The sequence below is a fragment of the Xenopus laevis genome, chromosome 6S, assembly GCF_017654675.1.
Source record: "Xenopus laevis strain J_2021 chromosome 6S, Xenopus_laevis_v10.1, whole genome shotgun sequence".
Taxonomy (NCBI): Eukaryota; Metazoa; Chordata; class Amphibia; order Anura; family Pipidae; genus Xenopus; species Xenopus laevis.
In genome coordinates, this window is record NC_054382.1 from 92,982,534 (window position 1) to 93,004,733 (window position 22,200).

At 38.3% G+C, this 22,200-nt stretch overlaps 1 protein-coding gene across 3 annotated transcripts in view; it reads left to right on the forward strand.

The window, feature by feature from the left end:
* The window catches only part of dlgap1.S (discs, large homolog-associated protein 1 S homeolog), a 307,453-nt gene that overhangs the window by 267,591 nt on the left and 17,662 nt on the right, over positions 1-22,200 (forward strand). For all 3 annotated transcript variants that reach the window (XM_041567834.1, XM_041567833.1, XM_018268896.2), the window contains 2 exons: positions 8,217-8,578; positions 9,893-9,984. In XM_041567834.1, the coding sequence (XP_041423768.1) occupies positions 8,217-8,578; positions 9,893-9,984 (454 nt within the window). The remainder of the gene's footprint in view (positions 1-8,216; positions 8,579-9,892; positions 9,985-22,200) is intronic.

The following is a 22,200-nucleotide window of genomic DNA, read 5'->3' on the forward strand; positions in this document are numbered from 1 at the left end:
AGACTCCAGCATCCCAGCAACATAGGTTTTACTTTAACCTATGTTGATGGTATAAACCTAGGGCAAATGGCCTCCCTCTCCTAAATCCAACCCTGCTCTTCCTGCCTGTTCCTTAACTTTTCTCGTGTGGTTTTCTTTCCCATTTTTGAAGTCAGCTACGTGATCCTGAGCATTACTTTGTACACAGTGCTTCCCAGCAGTACACCGGTAATTCTAAGTTAAGTAGGAGTGTTTATGAAGCCCTCTGTGCAAGATTATCCCACATTGAGGTTTTCACAAGTTCATTTTCTCAAGGCTTTTCTTGTTTCTTAAATCAAATGCAGGACAGATGCAATTTCCTGCCTTTAGTTATTTCCCCTCTCCTTACTTGACAGGCAATCAGTATGCTCAAATTGCAAATACAGTAGGTGGGATCCAGATAGCTGGTTTCTCTGCACCATTGACTAAGGGGAGGATTATTTATATTGCCAGGTGGCCTAACTCACTTCAGAGCTTGGAGAACTTTGACTTCCCCCAAGATCATTCATGAGAATCCTTGTCCTGCAGATTACATTCATGATCAAAGTATGTGTTTGTTTGTATATTAATGTGGCAATGATGTTACCATTGAAATAATGTGTAAAATAATCAATTTCTGTTGGTATAATAAGACTCTTATTGTGGCACCACAATCAAGTTTGCAAAGATTTCTGTTTCAATCAATTTCTCTCACGTCTAATCTCCTCTAACAGAGTTAAACACCTGGGGATTTTGTTGTCAGAATAGTTTAATGTTGCCTTAAAACAGTATGTATAAATTATTTGTAAGTTTGGGATAAAAATGTAGAAAAAATGATTGTTAATATACCAATTAGGCCCCCAGTCTGTTACCTGGTACACGTCTATTTTATGTAGACCTATCTTATGTCTTCTGTCCTACAAGGCACAGCAGGATTAATTGCATATTATCTGAATGGCCCATTTACATTGGCAACAATGCTGCCTGGAGATACCCAATTTTGATTTAAAATGAGAGTTAATAGATAGACTTTAGCAGGAACACTCAAAATAATTTGAATATGAAGCCATTAATAGATAGCTGGTATTTAGTAGATACAGTAGAACGCTGCTTTTCCATCACTCAAGGGACAGAGCAAAACAAATGTAAGATTTTCTATAAGCGCAGGACCACAAACAAATAATCCAGGGTAACATAAATTTGGGGGATGTAAAATCAGGATTCTATTGTAGGTAGGAAGATAGATAGGAAGATATTAGATAGATAGGTAGACAGATAGATAGATAGATAGATAGATAGATAGATAGATAGATAGATAGATGACAGATAGATAAAAGAATGTAGATAGATGATTGGAAGATAGATAGATTGATAGATACATACATAAATAGATACATATATAGACAATAGACAGTAGATAGATAATAGATGGATAGATAAGAGGATAGTAGATAGATAGAAAGATAGTAGATAGATGATAGATAGACAATAGATAGACAATAGATAGATAAAAGAATGAAGATAGATGATAGGAAGATAGATTAATAGATACATACATAGATAGACAAAAGACAGTAAATAGATAATAGATGGATAGATAAGAGGATAGTAGATAGATAGTAGATCGATATGGATATATCTACAGTATATGTACAGTGCCTTGCAAAAGTATTGAGAATTTCAGAAACTATTTAAGACTGTGGTGCACAATGACAGCATTGATCCCCGACCAGTGGCTCGAGAGGAACATGTTGCTCATCAACCCCTTGGATGTGCTCCCAGTGGCCTCAAAGCAGGTGCTTATTTTTGAATTCCTGGCATGGAGGCAAGTATTGGTTGCATAAAAACCAGATACACTGCCAAATAGAGCCAGTCCACATAGGGGCTACAAATAGCCAATCAAAGCCCTTATTCGGCACCCCAGGGACCTTTTTCATCCTTGGGTTGCCCACCAACTCTCTTTTTGAATGTTGCTCATGGGTAAAAAAAGTTTGGGGTTCCCTGAGCTACAACATATCCTCTAGCTATTTGGTATTTGTATTTTATGTCACATATGCCATGATTATGAATAAAGCAACCCAATCCAATTATAGGTTTTCATAGACAGGCATCTCTGCACATTGTGCTTCTGTCTATGATCAACTACAGTAAAATCATTTGGACTTGTTCATTATGGTGATACAGTGGTTGGTTTCAGCAGACAAACTGTATCATACACCATGGGGCTGATTCACTAAGCTCGAGTGAAGGATTCGAATGAAAAATACTTCGAATTTCGAAGTATTTTTTTGGTACTTCGACCATCGAATTGGTTAAATTCGTTCAAATTCGAACGAAATCGAACGAATCGAACGAAAAATCGTTCGACTATTCGACCATTCGATAGTCGAAGTACTTCCCCTTTAAAAAAAACTTCGACCCCCTACTTCGGCAGGTAAAACCTACCGAAGTCAATGTTAGCCTATGGGGAAGGTCCCCATAGGTTTGCTAATCTTTTTTTGATCGAAGGATTTTCCTTCGATCGTTGAATTAAAATCGTTCGAATCGTTCGATTCGAACGATTTAATCGTTCGATCGAACGAAAAATCCTTCGATCGTGCGATCGAAGGATTAGCGCTAAATCCTTCGACTTCGATATTCGAAGTCGAAGGATTTCAATTCGAGGGTCGAATTTCGAAGTATTTTTAACTTCGAAATTCGACCCTTAGTGAATCTGCCCCCAAGTGTATAACAAAAGAGTAGGCTGCACAAAATATGCACGCAGGTTATTAGACCACATGTGACTCATTTCATCAGATTCATGTTACACCAGCCCTGCTACTCAAATGTTCAGCTATTATTTTATATCCAGAAAATTCTGTAAGATAAAATATCTTCCTGGTTATGCAACATTGTATTAACAATAGAACCAGTGATTACATAATGTATTTCTTTCTTGAGAAAAACGTTTGTGTTTTCGTACCCCCGAAGGCATCAGCGCCGCATGCTATAAATACAGAGTGAAAATGTCTGGAAACTTTCTGCATGAGTGGGAGGAAATTACTATGGGGAGAGAAGTAGACAAGTCTTTAAAAAAGGATTTGGGAATAAAGCCAAAATTTTGTATGGAAATTGGGGAAGACTTTAGTAAGTTACTGAAAGATGTATTTTGCAGTGAGATGAATGTAAAGGCACCTGAGCAGATGAGGCCACAAAGGCCCGGGCTTAGGGCTGCACAAATTTTGCTCACATATGGAGCAGTGGGGTCTAGGTGCCAGTCCAAGGTTAAGGAAAGCTACCGAAGCCGTTAATTGCTAATAGATTAGCCACAATAGTGCAATCTACAACACTATATTTATTCTGCAGAATGCTTTAACATACCTGAGAAAACAGCTCTAGAAGCTCTCTCTCTGTTTGTTTAGGATAGCAGCTGCCATATTAGCTTGGTGTGGCATCACTTTCTGCCTGAGTCTCTCTATGCTCACTCATAGCTCTCGGCTCAGATTACAGTAGGGAGGATGGAGGGGGAAAGGGAGGAAAGAGGGAGATAGGAGCAAACTGAGCATGCTCAAGCCCTAGCCTGGAAGTTTAAAGGGGGTGTTTACCTTTCAAACACTATTTTCAATTCAGTTGTTTTAGATTGTTTAGAAATAAAGACTTTTTTTTAATTACTTTCCATTATTTATTTTTTACTGCTTTTCCAAAATCTAAGTTTAAAGTTGATTGTTCCTGTCTGTGGTGTTTCAGTCTGGCAGCTCAGTAATTCAGGTGTAGACTCTAAACTGTTACAATTTTGCAACATTTAGTTGATACATTTCTCAGCAGCATCTCTGGAGTATTAGCAACAATTGTATCAATTCTAACAGCTGCCTGTAATGAAACCCAGAAATTCTGCTCAGCAGGGACAAAGGTAAGAAATGTATCAACTAACTGTATCCATTTAGAACAGTTTACAGGGTCGGCGACCCCTCCTCCCAGGGCTGCTTTAGGTGAAAAAAGACACTTGACACTTCAATATTAGAAAAACGGTCACACATAGAAAATAGAAGCTCATTGGAAAAAGTCGTTATTTCTGGTGAATTATCTGAAACCAGTCAGTTGTTTGAAGGTGAACCACCCCTTTAAGCTGAAATCAGGAAGTCTGATACAGAAGCCCATGTGAACACAATAGAAGGAAAGAAATGTAGTATTTCTTTTGACAGAGGACTCAGAGCAGCATTACTTTTAGGGTTTGCTGGTGTATTTATATTAGGGATGCACTGAATCCAGGATTCTGCCTTTTTCAGCAGGATTTGGCCGAATCCTTCTGCCTGTCCGAACTGTATCCGAATCCTAATTTGCATATGCAAATTAGGGACGGAAGGTAAATCGCATAACTTTTTCTCACAAAACAAGGAAGTAAAAAATGTTTTCCTCTTCCCACCCCGTAATTTGCATATGCAAATTAGGACTCGGTTTGGTATTCGGCCGAATCTTTCAAGAAGGATTCGGGGGTTCAGCTGAATCCAAAATAGTGGATTCGGTGCATCCCTAATTTATATAGACCATTCTGATAAAACTTAGTTAGTTCTAACCTTTCCTTCTCCTTTAAGGAGCCGCAATTCCAATTTTTAAATCAGAATTTCTGCTCTTCTAGTGCAGAGAGCTCAATTGTGTCTGAAAGGTCGCCTCAGGAGACAAAAAACCCAGAAACGCCCCTGATTGAGCTCTTAGGTCAAGAAAATGCAAAAGAGTGTGAGACAGAAAAGGAGTTGATTTGAAAGAAAAGGGGCTGTTAAATATGGAGACAGGTCAGACTTTTAGTTAAAAAGTGGAATCAATGATATAAAATCTTTTCTGTACCATGCTGATGTTCAAATAGGAGGTTAAAGGAAGAAAGCAAGAAGGCCTAGACTCAACAAGGCAAGCTAGGATTTAAAGTCACACAGAAAGCAGCAGATATGGTGGATTGTGGTGTATATAACAAATACACTTGTAGAGAAAAGGCAAAAAAGTTGCACTGCATGCATCATAATGGCAAGGAATGATCAGGGCATGTGTTTAAGAGGAATTGCAAAAACCATTGCAAGTACAATAAGAGGTTACCCCTAGACATTATTAGCACAATGGCACTATCATTCTGGGAAAAGCCAAGATTCAGTTATGGCAAAGAGACTTTGAACTAAAGAGATGATTGATTAAGAGGTATTAACTGTTCAGTGAATGGATATTGATGAGGGCAAAAGAAAAGGAAAGATAGAAATAGTGTGATCCCAATTAATAATAAGAGGGGATGAGGTGTGATAGCAGTAAGGAACTATAGCAAAGATGAAAGAAAGAGGATATCGGCCATGAACCAAGATTTGAAACTATATCCCTTGTAGAAATTAAAAGAAAAAAGGAAAAAGGGTATCTTTACTATCTGCAAGATAAAACCTGTGTATTAGGGTAGAACTTTGCGGTGCTGCTCGAGCCGAATATACAGGAAGTGAAGGAGAAATCACAGGTAAGAACTACATTTATACGAAAACGTAGCGTGCAGAGTTTTCATCCGACAGTCGTATAAATGTAGTTATTACCTGTGATTTCTCCTTCACTTCCTGTATCTTCAGGACATCCGACACGCCCCATGCGTTTCATCACATGACGACTAGTCGGCTCGAGCCACACCATGGAGTTCTACCCTTAGTTTCAATGCTTTTCTATTGCAAACTAATGAGCACTCGAAGCAGATCACCTGGGACAAGTTCACATCCTTGGAAAGAGAGGCATGAATGCATTTGCTAACTCAAATATTTTTCTTCCCTTTTTGTGGTTATCCGAGGTTTAAAAATGGCAGCATGAAGTGCACAAGTTCACAGCTGTGCATTCCACAGCACGATATTATTACATTTCATGCAGTTGTGATGTAGCTAAATATCAAGTTATATGACTGTGAGCACGAGGAGGAGAAACAAAATCTAGGCACAGAGTTAAAATGTGATTTCGTTTAAGCGAGGGTATAGTCTGTCTGTGGCAGTGTTTTTGCTGTAACCTAGCACTAAGTTAAATTTTTTTTTTAGAATATAATATACAGAATCTTGTAAAACTGAGCTTTGTTTTGCCTGATCATTTAGAACTACACAGTTCATCAAATTATGCAAACAAGGAAGATACTTTGATTTAACGGGTGTGACTTTAAATTGGGTTCCCCCTGCCATCCAAACATTTCTCCAGACCAAAATAACTTAACGCCAGCTCCATGGATCTCCATGAATGGCAATAAGACATGCTATAGTTAAAGGGATCCTGTCATCGGAAAACATGTTTTTTTCAAAACACATCAGTTAATAGTGCTACTCCAGCAGAATTCTGCACTGAAATCCATTTCTCAAAAGAGTAAACAGATTTTTTTATATTCAATTTTAAAATCTGACTTGGGGCTAGACATTTTGTCAATTTCCCAGCTGCCCCCAGTCATGTGACTTGTGCCTGCACTTAAGAAGAGAAATGCTTTCTGGCGGGCTGCTGTTTTTCCTTCTCAATGTAACTGAATGTGTCTCAGTGAGACATGGGTTTTCACTATTGAGTGTTGTTCTTAGATCTACCAGGCAGCTGTTATCTTGTGTTAGGGAGCTGCTATCTGGTTACCTTCCCATTGTTCCCAAGTTTATCAGAGCACAAGTCGCATGACTTGTCTTTTTTCCCATGACAGTATAGCCAGAATCACTGAAAAGGTTTTTATGTATATAGCTCTAGTGAGAACCAAGTATAGTAAAACAAATAATAGGATATGCTTAAAACGATGAAGAATGTGCATGTGAATCATACCTTATCAAATCTGTGTTTTTTTACCTGATTAGTAACAACAGAAAGGAATTGTTTATACTGGCTGAGCATTAAAGAAGAAAGGGCATGGTACTATATCTGTGTATCACAATCTGGGGAATAAAATATTTATTGTAGGCAGCAGCCCTGTTCTGTAAAATAATGGGTTCTATCCTGTAGATGAATATAAAGCCATAAATTACTTTTGACCAGCTTTCCTGCAAAATTGTATCCTAAACTGTTTATTATTTGAATTATTTTTATCCTTTATTGTTATCGCACTATATCTATATTCTATATGCAAATATGGGCCATTCAGCCCTTAGAACTGAATAGCAGGATCATAAAATATAGAGATGTTTATAAATATGAAACTTCTAATGTAAAAACACAATTTTCTAACAGTGTAGGGCCCCAGTACATTATATTTAAATGGATGGCCCCATGTTAGTGTTGTGCTGTCACTATGTTACAAAATTGACCACTGTCACCTTAGAATGGCATCCTTCACTATGTTACAAATACTGTAAGTGCTGCCACTTACCACAGTGATTAATAATCTATTTGTGAAATACTCTTTTTTTTAGATCGGTGCAACCTTTTCATACCGTGATTCCGTTTTTGCTTCAGGAAAAATGTGACATTGAGAAAGTAAACAAACAAACCATTTCGATCTCATAAACTATAAGAAAATGATAGTAAAACCTATTTGTAAATAACAATTAGCTATTGTGCACATGTTTATAATGATGACAGTTCCCCTTTAAAAAAGACAATGAAATGGGAAATGAGAGATCTGCACCAGCCTTACTGACTAAGGTTAACTAAAGGTATATGAAACCTGGTGCTTTGCTGTATGAGAATCCAATACATGTGTTTACACTTTACACTTTACTAGTGATGTGATGGTCGAGTTTTTCCCGACCCGGACCTGACCTCCCTCCATCCATGCCAGGCTGCACCCGGCTTCCCCCTTCCTTTTATAGACCCGTGCTGCCCTGCCAATGATGTCACAAAATGGGTGGGACGAGCAGGCACGCATCTATAAAACCGGAAGTCGGAAGCCGGCAGTGTATGGTGGGGGCGTGGAGAAGAGGCAGTAGAGCTCAACCCGAACCCCCTGCAATAGGAAGCGAGGTCGGCCTGAACCTGCCTGACCGCTGGTATTGGGCCGGCCTGCACATCACTAATCTCTACACGATATCAATGTGAATGTAATTTTTGGAAAATCTGTTACTGTTTACACTAATGGTGCCACAGGCAGGCAGTGGGCCATCACTACATCACTACTAACTTCATGTCGTATAAATCCACTTTCTACTATAATGCAAGATGTTGTTGCAATTGACCCAGTTATTGTCTCCTTTTCTGGACTGGAAATGACGTATTATTTCTGTATTAGTTCTAAAATTATATGATTTACTACATGTGTATTCTGTTTGTCTGTTTTTTAGTATCATCATGTATTACTACGTACAAAAAGCCCCCTCCTCCGGTTCCTCCAAGGACAAACAAACCTTTCATCTCTATCACGGCTCAAAGTAGCACAGAATCGGCACAAGATGCCTACATGGATGGACATGGCCAAAGAGGGGATATGATATGTCATTCAGGGCTGAGTAACTCCACTGAGAGTCTGGACAGTATGAAAGCTCTCACTGCTGCCATAGAAGCTGCCAATGCTCAGATCCATGGCCCTGCAAGCCAACACATGGACAACACAACAGTAAATTCCACCTCTACCACCACCGCCATCATCAATGAGAATGACAGGAAAAAGATTCAGTTCAGGAAGAACCTGTCTATTGGAATACAGGTACTTTCTGTGTAAATGTGTGTTGCAGTAGTAATATTTACCATATACATTTACAAATGTATTCAAGTCATATACATTTATTGGAAAACATGCTATATAACACAGACTCCTCCTTGTGCTCTTGGGTTGGTTAAAAGGGATGTTCACCTTTAAATTAGTATGATGTAGACAGTGATATTCAATTGCAATTGATTTTCTTTTTTATTATTTGTAGTTTTTGGTTGCTAGGGTTCAGATTACCATAACAACCATGCATTCATTTGAATGAGAGATTGGAATATGAGGAGAGGGGCCACATAGAAAGTAATAAAAAATAGCAATAACAATACATTCATAGCCTGTTTCAGAGCATGTCTTTTTAGATTGAGTCAGTAACCCCCATTTGAAAGTTACAAAGAGTCCAAAGAAAATGCAAGTACGTAATTCAAAAACTATAAAAAAAAGAGAAAATGAAAGCCAATGGAAACATTGCATAGAATTAGCTATTCTATAACATAATGAAAGCTAACTTAAAGGCGAACCAACCCTTTAATCGTTTTCTCTTGTCGAAATGTATCTTACTTCTTGTATATAATATTAGATTTTGTGTATAATAAATCAAAGAAGTCAACGGTAGATCTGTTTGGTTCTCACTAAATCGGTGACGTTCTTTGGATTAGGAACAATTTGGAGCCAATGATAACTAAATTCTGTGGAGCCCTTAAAGTGATATTGACACAAAAAAACTATTTTTCAAAATATGAATGTACATTAAAAGTTAACTATAGGTCATGTTGATCGTTTTTTGCTGAGAGGTTTGTTTTTGTAAGTAATTGTTAGTTGAAGTTTCTAAACCTGACTTTTTTGCCAACCTGACTGTCCCATCTCAGCCTGTCAGTTAGAGTTTCTAATGCAAACGGACTACTGCTGCACAAATATGGCAGCCCCCTTCATACAGGAACATGGGGCATCAGACTGGTAATGTAAAAGCATTGTGCAAATACTTTATGGCAAAGTTACAAGTTGCTTTCAAAGGCAATATTACGATAGATGTACAAAAAGTTTCTGGTTTCTCTTTAAGTAGTTGTAGGCCATAAGCATTATCTGTTGGGCCTCCAGCTGGACAACCAAATGCTAATGCATGACAGGCACTGAATACAGTTAAGAGCATACATTAACTTAATACCAGGGGTCAAAATACAAAGAAGGGGTCTGTGGCTTATTTGACTGCTTCACACACAGCAGGTGATGAATGAGAATGGTTTTTTAAGGTCTGAGGGAAAGATATGTATTTTTACCATGCAAAAGTACTTACTTCTTTGCATTATGTTGTAGGTTGATGGACCTGAAGAAGCTGCTAGGGCAGAAGAGAGACAAGCAGCCTTTCGTTATCAATCTGTAGGAATTCAAGTTGAAGGAGAAAGAGCGTAAGGATTTATAACTGCCATTACAAAGCTTCATGAATTGTTTCCAAAAAATCTTTTAATCTTTTAATCACACAAATGCAGCATGGTTGTGCAGAAGAGAACATAATAGAGAAAGCAGAGAATGAAAAGTGATCCTGATGCATGGATGAAAATCAGCCACTTCTCTTTACAGTAGTAACATATAGCCAAAAAGTCGGCCTTCTATAACTATAGCTAATTTTCACTCATCTCTTATTCAAGTACTTCTAGTGATTAAATCATATGGAATAAGCTTCAAAACCTTTACAAGTATAAAAAGAAAATTAGGTAACTTTGCTAAGAATTACTGATATCCCTGAACTGTAAAAGTTCTTGAATCCCACATAATTTCAGCCAACCTGAAAGGCAACAGCAACATGAAGTAGCTGATATGAGTAGTTGTTACAGCAAATGATGATATGGTGCTTATTTACTGAAACTGGGCAAATGTTCTATAGGGCAGCATGAGTGATCAAAGCAAATTGTTGCTTGCTTGCTAAGCACTTTATTCTTAAACCACAACATTTTCTCTAAAAAGGATGAGTCACAAAATTGTCAAAGGTTTTGCCTTTGGGAAAATGCTTGCGTAGCTTGCTTGTTACATTTATGCAGTTGCTTTAGTTCTTGAGATTCCACCTAAATATTTGGAAGGGCTTTTTTACAGTGAGAGCTGTGAAGATACATTAGATAGCTTTAAGAAGGGGTTGGATGGCTTTTTAGCAAGTGAGGGAATACAGGGTTATGGGAAATAGCTTATAGTACAAGTTGATCCAGGGACTGGTCCTATTGCCACTTTGGAGTCAGGAAGGAATTGGAGAGGCTTCAGATGGGTTTTTTGTTGCCTTCCTCTGGATCAACTGGCAGTTAGGCAGGTTTGAAAAAAAAGTTAAAAGGTTGAACTTGATGGACGTGTGTCTTTTTTAAACCTAACTTACTATGTTGCTAACTATGTTACATGGATACTCAGTATTGGCTCATTTATTGATCACTGCTTTATGTTAGTGATCTTGGTGCTGCGCCCTGAACCAGTAGCAGTGGGAGAGTCCAACTGGATATTGTGCTGATCCTGTTTGGTACACTCACCTGTTGTACAGTGCTGTGCAACATGTTGGCACTTTATGACTACATGTAATAATAATATTGATGGAATACTATCATCATGCAATGCCACAACGTTTAAAAATGTATACCTATGAAAATGTATGATATGTATGTAAACTACATTTTATATATACATTAATTAGGCTTATTAACATACTTTGATCCTGATGGATTTACCTCATTTAGTGCAATAATCTGAAGCATTTAATTATATCCAATCCCTTACAGTTATGCTCAAAAGCTGTAAAAATGCCAAAGAAAGTTGTCATGTCTAAAACACCACACTTACACATAAGAACCGGTATACAGCTATTAGAAATTCCATTCCCTCACCAATAAATCAGCGCCGTAATGTATAATTTGTCTGGCCTTTAATTGCTTTTCCACTTTCTCAATTATATATATCCAGATATTATACATCTTTCACACCAGCCTCTGATTCGGTGTTGCTAGTATTCGTAAATATGAAGAGTATGAATACTAGCAACACCAGAAAATGTGATTTTCGAGTGTATTTCAAGTTCCCCATTGGTTCCTATTGGGACATTTCTCAAGCATCACAAAATTAATGAGACTAAAGCTGGCCATAGATGTAAAGATTTTTAAAAGATCCGATCGTCATCGTGAGACCACGATTATCTCGAACGATCGTATGATCGTAGGAATTGTCCATCAACTAAAAAGACCATTTCAGGCGATATTGCCAGGAAAAAGGGGAGCTGCCTGCTTGTCCCTGCAGACATAGATAGATTGCACTGGGACCGATAAAGATTTTTTTACCTGGCCGATCAATTTCCTGACAGATGTCGGCCGAAAAATCGTAAGATGTACGATCGTTTGAATCCCACTAACCACACGATAATTTCGAAGGATTGGTCGGACTTCGCTAAAATCAGTTGTTCGCCAAGAGAAATCTTTGCGTCTATGGGGACCTTAAGTCTGGATTTATAAATTTAAAGTAAATTTAGATTTAGTCATTAATTTAAAAAAAAGTATTTATTCTGCTTCGTTATCATAAAGCAGAAGCAGTTTTTAGAGGAAGGCAGTTTAGCAGCATTGGCATAAAATGTTAATCATTATTATAACATTCCAACACATTTCATAGTGTTGTACTGTAGAGCTCAAACAATAGTACATTCAAACTACACCCAGGTATAAACTGATATAAGAGATAAGGAGGGCCATGCTTCACAGCGCTTGCAATCCAAAAGAAGGGAAACCAAAGATACACATGGCTGATTGCCTGAGTACATTAAATATTCTGGGTATCTGTTAAATTGGGCACTGGTTTTTGTCTGGTTTCAGTAAAGTAATAAAGGATAACAAGCTGGAAGGATGAACTTCCCTAGACTAAAGCTGGCCATAGAATCAAAGATCTGATTGTAAGAATCGAGGATTCGTCAGATTTTCGGACCGTGTGTGGAGAGTCCTGACATTTTTCCTCCAGTGGAGATTGGTCGTTTGGTCGATCGGCCAGGTTAAAAGATTTCTGTTGGCTGCAAGTATATCTCTGCATGTATTGCCGATCGTATGATTTTCAGAGGGAGACTGTCACCAGCTTTGGTCGGACATATCTTCCGTACGATTGCTGTCAGGGGCAGAACATAGGCTGATCTGTTCTTTTCTACTTTATTTGATCTGAATGGTTAGTGGCAGGTCGGGAGATGGGAAAGTCCGATCGTATGATGATTCGTACGATCCAGCTATGGCCAGTTTAAGGTATCAGGTTGGTTGGACTAAGGTATTTATCAGAAGTTGAAAACATTTTGATAAAGTCTGGTGTAAATTGGAAGGGAATTCCAGAATCAGTATTTGGGGTATGCATGTAAAGTGGCAATGAGTGTGCTGCTGAGTGGTAGATCATGATTAGAACATACAGAGTGGTTAATGCTACAAGATAAGTGACTGTTGTAGAGTTGTAGAGAGATTTCAATGTGAATGACAGTAATACATACAGTATATACTGCATTTATTGTGTTTGGTGACTGCCAGTGTAGGGATTGGCAAAGTTGGGTTTCCACAGAAAATGTCACTTATTATACGCCCCCTAGTAAATCATGTAAACGTTATTTTGTCACTGTGGCAATGAATGTGATATTTGAATTTGTTAGCAATTGAAAATGGTGAAATATTGCACCCGTTATTTTTTTTTAAAAAAAAAAAATTCTTGCACAGAGAAGTAAAGCATTACTGCAAATAACCAGCAAGCCTGTATACCAAGAGACATTCCAGTTCTTGCAGCTGACACAGATAGTGTTTTGTATTATTGTATTGCATACTGGTTCATCCAGTCCTTGGGTCTGTGCCTTTCAGCACATACATGATCATACAACCTATTTAACTTTATAAGAAGCAGTGAATAGTTGCTTTTGTCTGTAGAAAAGGCCTCTGAAGATCTGAAATTTACAAAATCATAGAGCTGAAACATAGCACTGCATATGCATTATTCACACAAAAAACTATAGATTTTAGAAAAGGAATATTCCATCAGTCCATAAGTGTAATTTCTTATATAGATTTAATTTGTCTTTCTGTTACATTGATGAATTGAGTCCATTTAGAAGAAATCTATATCTAAGGATGCACCAAATCCATGATCCGGTTGGGAATTCTTTTTTTTCAGCAGGATTTAGATTTATTTGAAACCAACACCTGGCCAAATCAAATCCTTAAAGGGGTTGTTTGTCTTAAAATTAACTTTTAGTATAATGTAGAGAGTGATATTTTGAGACAATATGCAGTTGGTTTTCATTTTTTATTATTTGTGGTTTTATGTTATTTAGCTTTTTATACTGCAGCTCTGCAGTTAGCATCAAAATTACCCTAGCAACCATGCATTGATTTGAATGAAAGACTGGAAAATGAATAGGAAAGGGCCTGAATAGAAAGATAAGTAATAAAAAAATAGAGATAACAATAAAATGTGTAGCCTTACAGAGCAATTGTTTTTTAGACCCTCATCAGCATCAGGCACACATTTAATGTTGACCTATCATCATTAAGTATTGCCCCTAACTAGCATTCTACTGGTATTTTCAAGATTTGGTGCATCAGATGTTATGTGGACCCTTGTCTGTGCTCTGTAGATACTCTGGATTTATAACATTGTCTGAGGCATACTGACCACACCCATTTTCCAAAACATACCCCAGACGTGCTGGTATTACTACAAAAAATAAAAAGGATGGTGAGCATATTAAAGGAATTGTTCAGTACAGATAATCTGCATATTAACCCCAGACTAGCAAGTATAATTACTAAATAGTCTATTTTATTACAGGACATGGATAAACAACTTATTAAAAACAGACTGGCCCAGAGCAAGGCTAAGCTGGCCAAGCAAGCACCCTAGGCAACCTGGCCAGTAGGGTTGCCACCTTTTAGCCTGGTGGAGACCGGCAGGGAGCGGGGCTATGATGTGAATGGGCCGTGCCATGACACCGAGGGGGCCGGGCCAGGCCACAGAGGGGATGGATCGTGACATGGCGGGGCTATGGTGCGGCGATTGGTCGATCGCCGTGTCAATCATAGGGAATCCTTCAAATTACGGGGCTGTCCAGGTCAAAACTAGACAGGTGGCAACCCTACTGGCGTGTGAAAAAGGCAGTGTGTTCCACATTGGAATGCATCTCCATCTTGGATTGTTTCATTTAGTGGTACTAATTCTAAAGCTTAAAGAGAAGCACAGCAGTAGGGTGCTTAACATGGCATAACATGACCAAATCAGCAAAATGACCAGATCCAGACCCGATTTAACCACCTATATTCTGTGTCATATCTGCCTTATCCAATGTGTTCCTCAGGAAAGGGATTTTTAACCCTAATCTCTCTGGAAAGAGAAAGAAAGTAAAGCAGGACTGCAGATCTGACACTACAAGAGTCAAGGAACATATCAGGCACTAGGTCTTTATAAACATAAATTGTTATCAAGCATTACATGCTTGATATGTGATAAAATAATTTTGTTACTAATGGGTCAATGAATTCACATTTATCATGCCAGTCTACAGAACACAATAATTACATTTTTTTCATGATATTTATCTATATACTGTATAATCTAAAGGTTTTTCCAAACATGATACAATCCTGTAAGATACGGCAGCATTCAATTTCATGCAATAAAAGTCATTTGGATGACATTGGCAAGTTAGCAATTTAAGATTTTAAAAATAAAAATGAGTTTCAGCACAGAAATAATGTATTCACTTTGCCAAGATGCTCAATGTAGCAGATATCATTTCCAAATTATATTGACAGCACTGAATAGCAACAATTAAAAACTAATTGAGTTGCAATGAAATTTTAAGTGAACTACCCGGCCTAATCTCATATATACTACATTGTATTTACATGCCAAAATCAGATTTTATAGTATATCCATCCTGCACATGTACATAGTTAGAATGATGTATTTCATACCTGGAGACTAGCACAGAAATGCAAAGAAACCATCAAGGTTAGTGTGATATGGTCTAAAGGGAGCCAAAGTGTCCTTCTTAAAGGGGTTGTTCACCTTTGAGTTAACATTTAGTATGATGTAGAGAGCAGGGCCAGAACTAAGGGTAGGCAGAGTAGGCACCTGCCTAGGGCACAATCATGGGGGGTTCACTTTTAAGGGGATTTTTAATGTTTTTTTTTAAACCCTGGTTTGCTTGGCCTTTAATAGTTTTCAATTTTATAAATTGCTTGTTTCAACCTCATTTTGCCCCTTTTTGCACTCCCCACCTCCCTCTTGGCTGATGCTGGCACAGATACATATTTGGGAGCAATATCGTGGATTTTTTGGCAGCTGCTGGCACAGATTGGGGCAATATGAGGAATTGGCTGCTGCTGGATCAAGTACAGGTTGGGGGCAATATGAGGAATTGGCTGCTGCTGGATCAAGTACAGGTTGGGGGCAATATGAGGAATTGGCTGCTGCTGGCTCAGGTACATGGGGCAATAGATGTTTGGGGCAATATGATGGATTTTTGGCTCCTGCTGGCACAGGTAAAAAAATAGGGACAATATGATGGATGTTTGGCTCCTACTGGCATAGGTACAGATTGGGGATAACAATATGATGGATATTTTGGCTTATGCTGGAACAGGTACATGGGGAAATATGAATGGTAAGGTGGGAAATGGTAATGCAGGACCACATGGGGGGGGCACTGATTGAAGCCCTTGCCTAAAATACCTCGGCCCGGCCCTGGTAGAGAGTGATACAGGTTTGGAATTCGTTATCCAGAAAGCTCAGAATTAAGGTAAGGAATGCAGGGGGTAGAGAAGGACAATGTGGGACATTTAGCTGTGAAGGGCCCATAATATTGTTTAACATTTTGCCTGTAGCCTGGCAGAATCCTATGTGAATAACATATTGCCTAACCCTATTGCTATAGATTGTCCTTAGATTTTACAATCTGTGGCAGGAAAAGAGTTAAAAATGCATCTGTTGTTTTTTTTGCACAGGGAATGCCTCAACTCATGACGGAGAGGGGTTTGTCAAGAAAAGGTTTTTTGCAACTTTGCTAACTTTTTAACTAGGCATGGGGGAATTGCTTTAATTCAATGTAAAGCTCATTTCTTATAAAATTTAATCTTGAGGTTCATGTTAATGTAATATAATTCAGCAAAAAAAGGCAATAATAAGTGTGTGGGGGCAGGTGACCATTAAATCGCTGCACAACTTTATCTCTATGTCTACAGGTAATAGATGAAAATAGACTTGAATTAATGGAGACCCTGTATTAGCTGGAGACTCCAAGAAAACTTAAGGCAGTTCCCATGCATGAATATAAATATACATTTATGACTTTCTCTTCTGTGCTCATACAATAGCAGGGAAAGTAATACAGGGCTATATGTAAGTAAAGACATCTGTAAAGACGAAAAAAAAACCTGTTTCTTCAAGATAAAGTAAATGTTGAAGTCAACTACTATTCCAAGCAATTCATGTGAAACAAGTACAGTATATGTAAAATGACTCCCACTGCTAAGTGCCCTGGCGAGTGTATAGTCAGCATCAATAGTGTTAAGTGAGTCATTCCATTTGGTCAAAAAGCTGTTTGTCCTTATACAGAACAAAAGCAATCTAAATCTGGAAAGACTTAAAGCAGTGTATAATAATGGTAACTTTAATGTGCCTATGCTTGAGTTTCTTGTTTACTATTGGATTAACTACTAAGCAAAGCAACAAGTTCAGATATGCAAGCTCAAAACGTTTCTTTTCAAGATCCATGGCAGATGTTCCCTTTATGTTATTTTTTCATGGAGATGACTGGGTGACCACAAAAGCTTCAAACACTTGATTTCTAATATACTGTCAGTTAGTAGCATTACTTTAGCATGATGTATATAAGGCAGGTTCACTGGCTCTTGAACTTGGCCATACACATTGAGTTCCTCTTGTTTGGTGAGATTTTGACTCATCAGCTATCAGTCTCGTAGGCTTGTGGGAGCCCTCCAATACAGGTGCCAATAAGCTTTCAGCTTGGTCTGGAGGGGCTGCATGAGCTGCTAAAATTGCCCCATTTTGACCAGCTTTAGCATTTGTGACTATAATCGGGACCTGAGACTGTAAGGCTCACAGGGGTTAGAGTTGATGGGAAAGATGAACAGTCTCTGTAATGTACCTTGGAATGTCTTTCAGCACAATATAACTAAAATATACTAATAACAGTTGTGTGGCAGTTGCAAGGGGTTAAATGAGAAGGAAAGGTTAAAATTAAGTAAGCTTTATGAAGGTTTATATAAATACACCAGTAAACCCTCAAAGTAATGTTGCTATGAGTCCTCTTTTAAACAAAACACCATATTTTTTTCCTTCTATTGTGTACACGTGGGATTCTGTATCAGACTTACTTCTTTCAGCTTAAACCTCCAGGGCATGGGCATGCTCAGCTTTCTCCTATCCCTCCCCTTACTCCCTCCTCATACCCTGCTGTTATCTCAGCCCAGAGCTACGAGTGAGCAGGGAGAGACTCAGGCAGGAAGTGATGTCACACCAAGCTAATATGGCAGCTGTATTCTAAACAGAAAGAGCTCCTCAGATATGGGAAAGCATTCTGTTCTAGCTTGCACTATTGTGGCTAATCTATTGGCAATAAGATGCCTCAAGTTGGCAAATCCTGCCCAGTGATTAATGAATAAGGATTATCATTTGGTGAAAAACCTGACTTGTGAAAGGGGCATACCATAGACTGGATATTGTACAATGACTGAATCATCAGTTTGTGCAGTGTACACAATATTAATGTTGTCAATAACATGATTGTCTTGGCCCTTCTGATATTAAAGCTTGGCATGTCCATTACATCTGCGATCCCATATATTAATCATGTTTTCACATTTTGCTTCTTTCACACGAGGGTCATATAGTAACAACGCCTACATATGTAATATGTATCTTTTTACTTACATACTTTATTTATATCTTTGGGTAGCACTGTACATTCAAACAATGGAACACTAAGGGAACAAAAGAATAATAGAACTTTATGTACAATACATTTAATTATAATCAAGTAAAAAAGTGTACAAGAGGAAGGAGGTCCCTGCCCCACAGAGCTTGCAGTGGTTGTGTACTTTACAGACACAAAAGATGGGTAATGAGTTCTGCAATTTCCAGTGGTAAATTCTTAGACTGATTAAGATGCTAGCCTATGATTAATGGAATGCTTCCCGAAACGCGTTAGATCTTTTTTGCCTGTATTTTGCTTTCTTGGACATTTCTTATAATAATAAGTGGCCACTTCAAGCATTTGCACCAACATCTCTAATAAACACATATATACGACCTATATGTACTCGCCCTATTCAAATTGAACTAAGTGCAATTAAAGTTTTGCTAGGCAGAAACTAACGTTAGTGAAAGTTCTCTATGAAACGCTCTAGTTGACTAACGCTATAGAAACTTCGCCAGTGTTCGGGTTCCGCATTTTAGTGAATTAGTGTATACGCTGCAAATTTACATCTGATAAGTGGCGCAAAGTCTGGTGGAGCCTTCGCAGGCGAAAATTCAAGCTTTAGTGAATTTGCCCCTTTGAGCTTAGTTTTAAAGATATGGGAGAGGTTTCTCTATGGTGGTTTGCTGATCCAGTGGCAGCTACGTTGGATTGATTCAGTTAAGGTGGCAATACATGGGCCAACATTTCAAATGATGCCAAAAATGTTAGACAATAAATACAGAGTTATTAATGCACTCTTCTTTAATTTACTTTTTATTGCAACTTTACATGAACAAAAGTCTTCCACCGGAAATATGAGCTCCTCTTCTTGTGTAGGTCGTGTTGATTATTGTACAGTTCTGTAGAAAGAGGTATTTCAGGAAAGATGGTCATAAAAATAATCCAAATAGGTATTATAATAGATTTCATAACAGCTATAAGGCACAGGTCCAGGGCACATCAATGACTGCCAAAATGCTATGTAACATGAAGAAGAACTATCCTATACATTGCCATGAAAATCTTTTATTTAGGCATGAAACTGTGTGAAGTTGGGTACATTTGCATCATATTGCAGTCTTAAATTTGCCACAAGTTTAGTAATTCTCTATGAGAACGTATGAGAGATGCAAGTGCCTCACATATGTCTGGAACTCTAAGTGGTCTGCTCATTAGTATGTTGCAGTTGACAGGGTTGTTTTTTTTAATACTTTAACTAGACATAGATTTATATATTGTAACTAAAAAACTCTATATTAACATCTACAAAAAATACCAAACACAACTGCTGAAAAGGCAAAGAGTGCGACGTAGTATCATTCCAAGCGTTTGATATTTCCGTTACCATGCTGTTCTGCTGTACATCAAGGCAAATTCTGCAGGAGCCACATGTCAGTGATTTGCTAATGGATGGTACTGCAGCTTTAAAAAGTCCATGAAAACAACAGGTCAGGTTTCACTTAAACATGTGCAGTGTTCTCATGCTGTTCCCACGCCTTCAAAGGTGTTTGAAAGGTTTTATCTGTTTGCCGTTGACTTGAAGCGTCCAACAAAGAATGCAAACATTGCATAAGACGATAATTGGCATGCATGAGTGTGATGTCATATTTAGGGAGCTTGAAAAACAGGACAGCAGTATGTCTTAAAAGATGCAGGATCCTATGAAGTGAACTTACGTACAACATAGACAGTGCTCGCCATTTTTAATTTTTTATGTTTGGAATTTTAACACCTTCCTACTATGCTTTTGACTAGGTCTTTCTTTAACATACTAAAATTAATGACACCTAGGTCTATTTGGGAGCTATAAGCACCCGTAGACTTACGTTGAAGTTATCTGACAAATACTTGTGCCAGTTCTATGAAAAAGCATCCACGCTCTTTTTCTTTTTTTTTAGCTGTTTCAGACTTTTGAACTATTTAAAACTGTGGTGCATAACATGCCTAAAACCTCAGGACTTAATTGCCACTACACTAAAAGTTTGTTTAAAGATGAACTTTTCTTTTACAAATCTATTCTGTTAGCCAATAAAGTGTATCATCTTAAAACCTTCCTGTCTGTACCAGTGACTAATATGGCGTAACATTTTGCTGCCGATTTAGAGGCACTAGGGAATCATTTGGATCAAAGATCCTGAGAATTGAGGTACTATTTGCCATATGTATTTGCAACACACAAAGCATTTCAATGTGACTGAATTGGAAAAGTGGGCAGCAAACTGGAAAACGAGGTTCAATGTTGATGAATGCTAGGTTATGCACTTTGGCAAAAATAATATAAATGCAAGTTATACACTAAATGGCAGTGTGTTGGGAGTTTCCTTAAATGAGAAGGATCTAGAGGTTTTTGTGGATAAGTTGTCTAATTCTGGGCAGTGTCATTCTGTGGCTACTAAAGCAAATAAAGTTCTGTCTTGCATAAAAAAGGGCATTAACTCAAGAGATGAAAACATAATTATGCCTCTTTATAGGTCCCTGGTAAGGCCTCATCTGGAGTATGCAGTGCAGTTTTGGACTCCAGTCCTTAAGAGGGATATAAATGAGCTGGAAAGAGTGCAGAGACTAAGGGGCAAATTCACTAAGCGCCAAAGCGCCGAAAGCTAGCGTTACTTCGCTAGCGTTTGTAATTTTCGTTACTGCGCAAATTCACTAACGAACGCTGGCGTAGTTTCGCTAGTGTTACTTCGCACCCTTACGCCTGGCGAAGTTTCGCTAGCGACGTAACTACGCAAATTCACTAACGCGCGCAGTGTACTGAACGCTACCTTTTACGTTAGACTTCCTTCGCCACCTCAGACCTGGCGAAGCGCAATAGAGTAGATAGGGATTGTTTCAAAAAAAGTCAAAAACTTTTCTAAGTCCCAAAAAACGCTGGCGTGTTTTCTACATTATGGGTGATAGGCTGAAAAAGATCGAAAAATTTTTAGGGGCTCCCCTCCTTCCCCCCTACATTTCCTGACTCATGGCAACTTACCTAGACAGTGGGCACATGTTTAGGGCAAAATAAAATTTTTATTTGATGATTTGAAGGTTTTCTAGCCATTTGTATTGCTGATAAGTATTCCTCCATTGAAATTTGAATTTTGCGCCGTATGCAAATTAGCCTTCGCTAGCGTAACTTCGCTTTACTTAGCGAATCAACGCTAGCGCAACTTCGCAACCTTACGCTACCCCTGAGCGCAACTTCGGATTTTAGTGAATTTGCAGAGCGCTGGCGAAACTAAGCCTGGCGAAGTGAGGCGAAGTGCGGCGAAGTTGCGCCTGGCGCAATTTCGAATCTTAGTGAGTTTGCCCCTAAGTGCAACTAAACTGGTTAGAGGGACGGAAGACTTATATTATGAGGGTAGACTGTCAAGGTTGGGGTTGTTTTCTCTGAAAAAAAGATGCTTGCAAGGGGACATTGAGTACATTAGAGGACATTGTAGACAAATAGCAGGGAACCTTTTTACCCATAAAGAGGATCACCGTACCAGAGGCCATCCCTTCAAACTTAAAGAAAAGAACTTTCATTTTGAAACAGTGAGGTTGTGGAATGCACTGCATGATGTTGATGATGGCTGATTCAGTTAATGCCTTTAAGAGTGTCTTGGACAGACATAATATCCAAGGCTATTGTGATACTAAAACCTATAGTTAGTGTTTGATTATATATATACTGTAGTTAATG